The sequence below is a fragment of the Spea bombifrons genome, chromosome 5 (assembly GCF_027358695.1).
Source record: "Spea bombifrons isolate aSpeBom1 chromosome 5, aSpeBom1.2.pri, whole genome shotgun sequence".
Classification (NCBI taxonomy): Eukaryota; Metazoa; Chordata; class Amphibia; order Anura; family Pelobatidae; genus Spea; species Spea bombifrons.
In genome coordinates this window covers 90,581,955-90,593,699 of record NC_071091.1, presented here as the reverse complement: position 1 = coordinate 90,593,699, position 11,745 = coordinate 90,581,955, and the positions used below count along the sequence as shown (strand labels likewise).

At 38.5% G+C, this 11,745-nt stretch overlaps 1 protein-coding gene across 1 annotated transcript; it reads left to right on the top strand.

Moving 5' to 3' along the window:
* The first annotated feature begins 7,016 nt into the window (after positions 1 to 7,016).
* On the top strand, positions 7,017 to 11,251 carry PEX2 (peroxisomal biogenesis factor 2). The gene is made up of 2 exons (XM_053467270.1): positions 7,017 to 7,082; positions 10,299 to 11,251. Exon 2 carries the CDS (start codon positions 10,307 to 10,309, stop codon positions 11,225 to 11,227), a length of 921 nt encoding a protein of 306 aa, XP_053323245.1. The 5' UTR covers positions 7,017 to 7,082; positions 10,299 to 10,306; the 3' UTR covers positions 11,228 to 11,251.
* The last annotated feature ends 494 nt before the right edge of the window (positions 11,252 to 11,745 follow it).

Below are 11,745 nucleotides of genomic sequence, written 5' to 3'. Positions count from 1 at the left end.
TAATCTCGTATAGCTGTCAGCTAGATGCAAATCTACCAGATGCGTTCGTATCTGTACATCTGCAGACCAGTGTCGCAATGCTTGTCCACCTCTAAATAGACAGATGTGAAAATCTATGCTGTGCATACAAGTCCTACACATCTACATGTGCTGTATAGGATAGGTTGTAATTTAAACCTAGACTTTGTTCTGTTCCAGTTTACAATATGATTGATTCCTGCCCTCATCACACTTTATTAGTTAGCCTGTCCTGCCTTTAGAACCATTATAGATGTAACAATACATTATACATGCTTCAACCATATCTCAGCATCTTGGACTTTTTGTCTATTGCATCTGAGGAGTCAGAGAGTACAGCGGTCTCTCAAAGCAGTGGATGCCCCGAAAAGTGATGTTGGTCCAGCAGGGGTGAACCTTGCCAGGGCCAGGATAACAGCAGAGGACATGGAGCAGTTGCATTCTGAGGGGTTGCGTAGCGTGCGACAATAATTTTCTCTGAGAAGTGATATCATTTCCGGGGCGTGCATTTTATTGCGGGAGCTACAGACCACAAGGATCTTACAGCAGAGAGGTGGAAGATGTGGTAATTACTGGGTGTAGGTATATATACATATATAGATATGTATATGAGCTCATGTGTGTCTCTAGACATGTGTAGGGGGACTTAAAATACAAAAGGCAGACAAGCAAGATAAAAAGGGAAAGAAGATAGAAGAAACTGATGAAAAGATGTCAGCGAGTAGCACAAAAAGAGGTCAAAAGAAAACAACAGAAGAAAAGAAATGAGAAATGAATAAAACAGAAGGAAAACAAGACAGCAAAAAGCAGAACAAAATACCAGAAAGGGCTTGCTAAAGGCAGGAAATTAAGAGAAGAGACCCTTCCTGTGTAATTACTCCAGGGCCCAAAGCTCCTTCATCTGGCCTTGCACCTTGCCGAGGTAATTGACCAGTGACGATTTGGTCCCCATGTCTGTACATTTTGTTGTGGAGGTTCTACTCAAAAAGGAACACCTTTCTCTTTCACACTTACCTAAAAATCATATAAACACATTTCCAGTCAAAAAATCAATCAACTCAAAGTACATCTTGGCTTATATTAGTAGAATTGAAATCACGTAGAAGAGGTATTGTCGCATGGTCCTGCTTACTTAGCACCATCTGCCATCCCTCACCACACAAAGGAACATCTATCTTCAGAGTGGATCAGCCTCCTCTTTCCTAGTTGTAATGGGGTTTACAGAACAGGATAGTGAATACACGTATATTAAAAATACACTGTACCAGAGCAGCATTTAACAGATGAGGCACATGATTTCCATGATTGATTATTATAACTTCCCTTAGGTTGAAGCACAGGGTAATAGTGCTATAATTATAAAGCATGTTGAAATAATTCCCATCTTTTAAAGTAAATATCTATAAAACAAATGCACTGATTGAAAATAAAAAAAACACAAGCTTTATGTAGTTAAATGGGAACCTTGTCCTAGTTTTACATGTTTTTGTATTGTTCTGTGGTCTGTATACACACAGATTATCTTTATTTATGTCAAGGCTACAAAAATAGAAGCTTCAGTAACATTTTATCGCTAGTACTCACCTACCCGTGATCCTATTCGGAAGAGAGTTATCATAAACTGGAATCTTCTCAGAGATTAGAATGCGGCACCCGATTGCCTCGCGCGTGAAAAGTATGCAATGTAAATACATTACTATGGACTCATATCGAGTATGAAACCATACTGTGAACCAACCAAAAAAAACATATCTGTGACAAAAAAGTAGCCTTTGGTGTCAGCAATTTACAAAAATAATTTGCCACAAATAGTGTCATACACCATAAGATACATATTGTTGCAAGAACCTCGAAATTTCTTTTTTTTTTTTTGCACCATACTCAAATATATCGCTTCTGGCATAAGCTCGGACACTGTCTCTTAGAGTCCAAAGTCCCACTAGGAAAGGCGGCACAGATCTGTTGCAAATACTAAAGGATGTGCATGAATATTTTACATTTTCCGGTTCTTCTCTTTCAAGTAACCAAAAACCTACTTCGCGCACATTGCAAGGTACTCTACTGATGCTATACATAAGCCACATACAGAACACAATAATGAATGTTTCCCTTTAAGAACCCCCTTAAAAGCGATGACAGCAATTTATTAAGGGTAAGAGTAGAGTGGGTAGAACCGTACAATGGGATCCTAGTGGCTGGGGTCAGGGCTAGCACTTTTGCTATCAGAAGCACAAAGAGGTCCAGGAGCATTGAAGCCGGGTGGCTCAAGCATGCCCCCACCTCCAGGACCTGGGGCAGCTGCCCCTCGTAGCCCCACAGAAGTTAATACCCTGGAAGAGGGGGCCATAGAAGTGAAAAGTCATCCACTTTGTATTTTTTTTATTCAATTTTAAATTTAAATGTCTCACGCATATTTTTCTCTTCACGTTAAACAATTACTACGCTGGGAGAAAATATGGTAAATGAATTGAGTTTGCGGACTCGGAACTCTAGAGGCTAGTTAGAAATGTTATAAAACGTGTGTGTTCCCTATTATGCATACCTTCGTACCACAAGCTAAACACCAAGTTATAAAAATATTTTGATGCACAGAAATGAGGCAAGTAATGGTAAAAAAAATCCATGACTGCTACCATTAGACTAAATCTTTCATGACTGCTGTACATAGGTTTATGCAATTTAATTGACAATTTAAGAGAAATATGTGACAATATAGGGCTTTTATCCTTGATCAGCATCCTCAGCACAATTCTTCATCAAGCATTTGTCATGTTTTCTTTATGTTGCTATAAATTGCCATAACTGGTTGTGCGCATAATGTGGTAAGATTCAGGATTTCCATTACTTGTTACTTTCCGAGAAAAAAAAAAAAGCAAAATAAATAAATAAAAAATGACTATTTCATTTCCAATTGTTAAACCGCCTCCATCACAATGAGAAGTAATTGTTTTCAGGAATATGATATGATAAATTAGACCCTTTTAATGACAGTAATGTTGCAGTTGTCCCCCTCCACTCTAAAAACTCCTTTCCCATAAAGGGACACTCCAACCACCATAGGTACTTTTAGGCATATGATAGCCGAGAGGTCCCTTTAAATTTTCATGATGTCCCCCTTACAGATGCATCGGGGGGGGGGTATCCTGCAGAATACACTTTCTTTATTTGCAATTTTACCCCACACTCCATCTAGAAATGAGTATTTCGTTTAGATGAGTTACTTTTACTATCTGGTTTGGACACGATAGGGAAATAATGGGAAGAAAACATTCTTTATGTATTTTTGCAACTTTATCATGTTATGAAAAGCTTAAGATGGCCAGAAAAAATATATTATATACAGTTTATTGTGTGTATATATATATATATACATATATATATATATATATATATACATATACAGTATATTGTGATGATATTCACCAATTTTGGGCACAGACTTTCAAAGGTTTATAGCCTAACTATAACAAAACGACAAAAAATGGCCCAGCCCTAGCACTCAAAAGGTTAAAGGAACATTCCGGTCTAAGCTTCATTGGCTGTAGCTATTTTCATTCATTTAAACTTAAGAGGGGAGAAGAAACTGAGACAAATGAAGAAACTGAGGCAAAATAGACTCAAGTGTACATAAAACATGGGGACTAGGCTCCTTTAATTAGACAATCCCTTGCTGTATGTTGTAGATTTACTGAAAACTGTTATCTGTATATAGTTTCTGGGACGTCTGCCAGTTTAACGTGACTCATTTGGTTATATGAGGATCAGTGTTTGGAGTAGGGAGGAACGACAGCTAACATGGAGCTCAAGTAAAATAAATGTTCAACTATGTTTATTTTAAATGCACACCTGCCTTCTTCTTATTTAAAAAACACAAATTTAGTTTGATTGCATTTTTTAAACAACCGATGCATTTTTTTAAATAGATTTCCCCGTATTACCTTATTATATATGGGTCGGCAGTTTTAGGGGCACTATTTGCAACCTGATTATAAGGCGACTGTCACCGTCATTGCCTGGGAGAGACGCATCTTTCAGGCCCAATATCTAATAGTAGGTACGCTATAACTGTGGTTTATCTGGACTAAGTCCCCCTTGGCCTGTCTGCTGCCACTGGTGGTAGTATAGGAGAAAAAGGGAGAAGGAAAGAGGGGGGAGAAGGAAAGAGGGGGGGAGAAGGAAAGAGGGGGGGGAGAAGGAAAGAGGGGGAGAGAAGAGGGGTGGAAGGGAGAGAGGGAGAGAAGGGGGGAGTGGAGGGGAGAGAAAAGGGAAGAGAACCTTTGACAGGACTACCATGTGTTCTTCATTGATAGGACCCCTGAGTAACGATTCATTCTTTAAATATTATGAATTTTAAATGGTTTACCTAAATATCTTTGTGACTAAGTGAATAAGTGACTATTATTAAATGACTAAGATTCTCATTAGCTGCGGTAATTGCAGACACATTCACTAGATATGAATCCCCCTCAATGTCCCAGTTTGATGACGATCCCCCCAACAGCTATGAGTAACTGTCAGTTCTGACACATGCAGCTTTGAACCAGAATAGTGAGTCATTACATACGGTGAGGTTTCCTCAAATATGTAACAATCTATTATCCAGGACAAATTCTGTTCTTCTTGCAAAAACAAACTGGATTTGATCCTTCATGATGTATTTTTAATTCAGTAAGTTGTTTTTTTTATATTATCGGTGAAAGCACCGGACCACAGATCCTTCAATCCTTAACAAAGGACCACTTGATACATGTGTAATGCACATGGAAACCAACGGTAGCACTTTCCTCACATACGGAGTCCCAAGAAACCCATGCCCACGGCGTTACCCCCGAGCCCTCAGGTATATCACATCTCCTGGAGGACACTAAGCTGGGGAGTGGGGAGAGGGGCAAATACATATGGGGGATTCTGCAGGGGTTCATGCATTTGTAAAATGGTCCACATGAAAATTTTAAAGGGACCTTATAGATATATACATTAAAGAACATAGAATGCCTGAAGGGTCCCTTTAATAGAGAGATCTGTAAGATACTGGAACCCAGTAGTTTAATGTATATTATTGTGTGTTATTGTATTGTATATATTTTAAATATTCTGGATCGTTAAATCTTTGAGAAAACTTTACCATATAACCACTAACCTTTACTACTTGTCAAAGTCCTTGGGAACCCTTATAAGATTCTGATGAGCGTTCTATATGTAAAGACGGAGGGTTTATCAGGGTCCATGGCATAAGTGTTTAAATAAGATTTTTTTTTTTTTTACATTGAGCTTGTTCCTGAGATCCAAATGCTTTTGCTTTTTGGCAGATTATAGACTTTGGGTAGAGGCCATAGAGTAATGAGCACGTCATCCTTCTGGCAGGGACCACAAGTTTTATTTGGTGCAAATTGTATGGTACTCAAACATTAATTATGGCACATGCTTTGATAAAATACTGCAATGCAGATGCTTGTTATTAGAGCCAAGCAACTAATGCATATATAATAGATCTGTCAATAAAGCCAGTGTCACCTAAGAAACATTAAAGGGCCACGCTCCAGCCATCATATGCACTTTAATGCACATGACAGCTAAGCGGTCCCTTTCCAAGTTTCCATGTGGTCTCCATTGCAAATGCATGGATGGATTCTACAGAATGCACCATATGCATTTTCCGCACCCAGCTTTTTAGCTTGTTGTCACAATGTCTGATCCCTGCATGTAGGATAGGGGTTTGTTGGACCAAAACCTAGACTCTTTGCCAAGCCTACGCTGGAGCTAAGTGTCAGCAAGCAATGTGTTTGGCCGAGCACATCTCCTGCTGCCAGTAAGCTCCAGCGCTGGCTTGGCAAGGGTTCCAGGAGGGGGACCAACAAGACCCCTGTGGCCATAAGCAGAAAGCACTTTGTACCCTTTAGTTACTAAATAAATCAATTAACCAATTTGATTTCACTAGAGACACACACAGCCCTGTCCTAGCATCAATTAAAGAAATTCAACAAAAGATGAGAAACAAAGTAATTGACATCCATCAGTCTGGAAAGGGTTACAAAGCAACTTCTAATGCCCTGGGACTCCAGCGAACCCTCCAATGTGGCCAAATTTAAACAATTCTGCCAAGAAGAGCGTGCCAAGGATCCTCCGCAGCGATGTAAAACACTCATTGCCAGATATCGCAGACATTTGATCGCCGCACAATAAGTTATTCCAGTTTATGGGGCAATTTCTTTTTCACATGGGTGATATAGGTTTTGATTAACTCGTCACCTTCAATAAATTAAATTATCATTTAAAAGCTGCATTTTGCATTTACTCACGTTCTCTTTGATATTAAAATTAGTTGGATGAGCTGAAACATCTAAACTTGACAAATAAGAAAAACTAGAAGAAATGGGGAAGGTGCAGATACTTTTTCACAGCGCTCTATATAATAACAACAATTTTTGTTCAGATTTTTCTTGCCTATTAGTACAAAATGCGCGTTTTTGATTCCTAGATTGGGTTTCTTTAGCATAACTGTGGTGTTTAACCCCATCTTATATGCAATATGTTGTGTAAGTTCCATGGCAATCTTCATGTATTAAAAGTTTGTGAAGGCAGGTTGGGTCTTTTCAGAGAAAGATTTCTTTTTTTGCTACCTTTATTATTTGGTTTGGCATATTTAGGGAAATTATGCAAAAAATATATATAAATGTTTGCATTCTGCGCTGGAACTGCATACAAGCCAAAGAATGCCATAGATCAACGTTAACTCGCATTAAGATAGCAAATATTAACCCCTAAACGCTCTCACAGGAGGCTGCCATCCACAATTGCCCAGAATCAAAAAGCCAGCGCGATTTGTCGTTCAGTGAAGTGGAAAGAGAACCGCTTCAAAGCCCTAAAAGCCTCATTCAATGACAACACGCTATAAACACACCGAAACGTTCCTACTGAATGCAGCACATCGAGGACGCGTTCAGCAGCGCTACGTGTATTGCCCTTCTTGGCTTTCCGTAGTTTTCTTAGTCTGTCACGTGATTGGAGCCAACGCGGAAGTAGAATCGTGAGCGAGCTGTTTGTGACATCTGCCAAAGTGCCCTGTGAGTCCTCTCCGTTCTACCCATTTATGTGCAATAAACATACAGCAGGGTTAAATATGTCTGCTATATGGTGCATGCATATGGCAACATTCACAACGCATACATTTATGCAGCTAATACTATAAACACTATAGCATATCAAGTTGTTTGTTTACTTATTTATATATGTGTATATATTTAGCCAAAGAAGAATGTAGATATTTTATTTTTCTCCCTGGAAAAGGTGGCGCTGTTTTGGTAGCATTTAGTTTAAACATTGTGGAAGGTGGCATCATCTAACTTCTTGGGTTTTTTTTGTTGTTTTTTTTTTGTATTTAAGTTCTTGTTCTCGACTTGGCTGTCCCCTCTCTCACCCTTACAAAGGCTGTCTGATCCAATTAACAGCAATCGGCCATTTAAACAACAGGCACAAGATATGGTAATGGGATGAATCAGGCCCAGACTGCCTATCTGGCACATTGGGCAAATTGATATGTCTGGCCATAGGCTACCTGAGCACCTGCCATCTGCCACATTTATAGCATCAGGTCATCATTAGCATGCCAGGGCTGACCTGTTATTGCCGATAGGGACCAGGGAGGAAAAACCTGCAGATCTTGATGAAAATTAATTTAAACTATATTTCCCCAGTAGTATACACTTAAGGTGTGCTTTATTGCATATACTGTATGTGGCCTCCAGCTAGAAACACACACATAACGTGCTTCTGCTGCCATCACAGTGCCAGGGTCACCCCCGGCCCGGCACTGGATCTAGGATTTGGGAAATGTTTGAGGTTTTCTTAAATAACGCAGCTTGTGTAGAGGTAACTAGCCATTCGAGTCAGACTTGCTTATTTTAGATAAACGATGTAGTGCACTAGCATTGTCTTTATTCCCGTGTCAACCGTGCAGAGGAGTTATAACATTAAAATAGTTTTAGACAAATATATACATAATGTAGCATTATGTACATATGTAACCTGGCAGATACTGAGGTGTCATTTAATATTATTGCCTGCATTAATATAGTGTTCATATTATTGTAAAGTCTTGACAACTTTGTGAAAATGTTCTGAAGGGAACTTAAACCACCTCTTCCATTGATATGGCCTGCTAGCCTGGTTAGTCACTCTTGAACCCAACCTCTAGGCACTCATGGAGCACCCAACAGCTGACAGCCACTGGGCATGCCTACTAACTGCATTCTCCACCAAAATACTGCTCAGATTTCACTGACGTTGCAATCGTTCATCAAGCATTTGAGCTCGATATGTCCAGTTTGTTTTGTAGAGTGAAATATAATGAGTTAGTGATGCAAGTTCAGTTTGTTTGAATGACCCTTGAAAAAATGTAGACATTACAGCATTGTAAAACTTGGTCCTGAAACGTATAATTCTTATTGACGGTATGCCAGCATTCGCTATTCAAAGCAATGTATTTAACTATTATCCTCTAATAAATCAAAATGCTCAATAAACATATTCTAGGAAATAAAATAATAAATAACTCAAATTTAGTGTATAACAGGTTTTTAATGTAATGTAACCGTGTAAACATCCCACTGAATAGTGTGCGTATGAATGGGTTCATCCATTGTCATATTGGAGAAATCATATGTGAGGTCACCACGACATTTTATAAAGCAAGATGCACAATTTAGCTTCTTTTGTATGGCTTTTCTTTTTTTATTGGTGCATTGACCTCAAGAAATGGATCCTCCCTTTGTTTCCATGTTTTGTGTATTTATCCATAGTCATCCTTTGTTGAAACCTGATGTTCCTGCGATCTTCACCAAATGTCACTAGTTAGCTAAGAGCAATGCATCTTTTTTATTTTTTAGAAATAGAATCTTGGGCCATTGAGATATGTGCTTCTCACCTATCCAAACTATTCTTTGTCTGGCTATCACAATGAAGCTCGTCTACAGGATCAATCTGTAAAAAGAAAGTACATCCTGAATTCTGTATAGCTTTACATATCAAGACATCATCTGTTCCTTAGAAGGTCTAAAAATTAGGTAAATACAACCTTACATAAACAACACGTGACATATTAAACTGTGATTTATTCAACAGAAATGAAGCCAAAATGGACAAGCCATGTGAGAAAAACTAAGTACACTTAAGCAATAGCTTTTAGAACCACCTTTATCAGCGATAACTTGAAGTTATCAGTCTCGCATATCACTCATGTCCTGCCACAGCATTTCAATCAGGTTGAGGTCTGGATATACCGTATTTGCTCGATTATAAGATGAGGTTTTTTTCCAGAGGGAGGGAGTGTTAAACAGGAGGCATAAGGCATTTCTGGAGGCAGAGTGCTCTGTGAAATGCCTTTTAACCCTCTTAATGCCACTCTGCCTCCAGAAATGCCATTTAACCCTCTATACGCCACTCTGCCTCCTGAAATGCCTTATACCTCCCTATATGCCACTTTGCCCCATAATATGCCTTTTAACTCCCTAAATGCCAGAGTGGCATATAGGGGTATAAGGCAATTCTGGAGGAAGAGTGGCACATAGGGGGTCAAAAGGCATATCATGGGGCACAGTGGCATTTAGAGGGTTAAAAGGCGTATCATGGGACACAGTGGCATTTAGAGGGTTTAAAGGGATATAATGGGGCACAGTGGCATATAGGGGGTATAAGGCATTTCTGGGGCAGAGTGGCATGCCTGGGGGGCCAGGTTGTAAAAAAAGGAAATAAAAACAAAATATTTTTCTCAATCATAGCTTTTATTAACAAACAATTGTTCACATAGTTTACATGAATTAACATTTACTGGTAAAACTTTTTTCCTATAGGGTCGTCTTATATTCAGGCCTTTTCTTTTTTTCCTAAATTAATATTCCGATTTTGGGGGGCTGTCTTATAATCAGGGTCGTCTTATAATCGAGCAAATACGGTATATATATATATGTATTATGTACACTAATATTTAGTCATGTTATAACAGATTAATGGCCATAGTAAATAATTGTTTCTATTTCAATCACAGAAATAATTCTTATTTATCTCAATAAATTTCCTTGATCTTTACTCCTTGTATAAACAGAGGAAATATGTGTGAAAATACTTCCTTGGTATTAATAATAACTGTGCCTTATCAATGTCAGCTAATTTATATATCTAAAGTTATAGCCTGAAATCAAAGTATACTAATGAAATTTGATTTTCTATGAGTAAATTATGTTCAGGTTAAATAACTCCTATGTATTATCCTTTTTCCCTTTTAGCGGGCAACATGGCAGCATCTAAAACCAATATGGAAGAAATTAATCCTGTGCTAAGAATAAGTCAACTGGATGCTATTGAGTTAAACAAGGCATTAGAGCAATTGATCTGGTCCCAGTTTAGCAATTGTTTTCAAGGATTCAAACCAGGCATTTTGACCCGTTTTGAACCAGAACTTAAAGCGTCTTTATGGCTCTTCTTATGGAGATATACTGTGTACTCTAAGAATGCTACAGTTGGTCAGGCAATTTTGGATATCCAATATAAAAATGATCTAGCGGAGACTAAAAAGTACAGGCCACTGAATAAGCAGCAGAAATTATGGTTTGCCCTATTCACAGTTGGTGGCAAGTGGTTGGAGGAGAGGTCGTACGATTTGTTCAGTAACCACCCCCTTGGGCTATCATTTCAGAAAACGAAATACTTCATTGGTCTCCTGTCTGGACTTCTGAAGCTTAGCAGCCTCCTAAATTTTTTAATATTTCTACAGCAAGGAAAGTTTGCAACATTGACAGAGCGGTTTCTAGGAATCCGTTCAGTTTTCAGCAAGCCTCAAAATGTTCGGCAAATAGGATTTGAATATATGAACAGAGAAATTATGTGGCATGGGTTTGCTGAATTCCTGGTCTTTCTTCTGCCGCTAATTAACACTCAGAAACTGAAGTCAAAGTTGTTCTCTTGGTGTAAACCTATCAAAGGGCACACTCGCAATGACCCCTCGTTAGCAGTGCATTGCAAGGAATGTTGTTTGTGTGGGGAATGGCCTACCATGCCCCATACCATTGGCTGTCCACATGTCTTTTGTTATTACTGTATAAAAAGCCATTCTATGTCTGACATGTATTTTACGTGCCCCAAGTGCAGCTCACAGGTACACAACCTACAGCCACTGGAATTTAAGATTGAAATTTCTGAAGTACACACTTTGTAGATGTTTTCTTTTATGTATTATCATGATAAGAACATGAATATGACCCAAAGGAAAGTACGAAAAGCCTACACAACATTGCAAAATGAGCAGCATGACAATTTTAAAGGGACCACATATCTTTCATATGCAGTAAAGTGCATTTGATGGCTGGAGTGCTCCTTTAATCTGCTGCAACCATTTTTTATTGATAATTATATCCTAATAATATATATATATATATATATCATTAAAATAAATCCCAAAGAAATAACACAGAAGATTTTTAAGTTTCTATAGCAGCCACCAGTGCCTTCTCTTGTGTTACAAGTCAAATAAAAAAATATGAATGAGGGAAAATTTTTACCTAATGATACATTTTTTTTTTCTGTGCATGGTTTGGACCTTTATCAGTACTGGGAATTTTCTAATGGTGCATTTAGTTACAAAAGTGTTTAAGCAGAGTACAAAGTTATTTTCAATGTAATCTCTGTAATGTTATGTCGCTGCGACTGCAGCGCATCTGCGTTCGGCCTGATCAT

Excerpts from the sequence above, each read along its gene's own strand:
- PEX2 (XM_053467270.1), top strand. The coding sequence starts at position 10,307 with ATGGCAGCATCTAAAACCAATATGGAAGAAATTAATCCTGTGCTAAGA.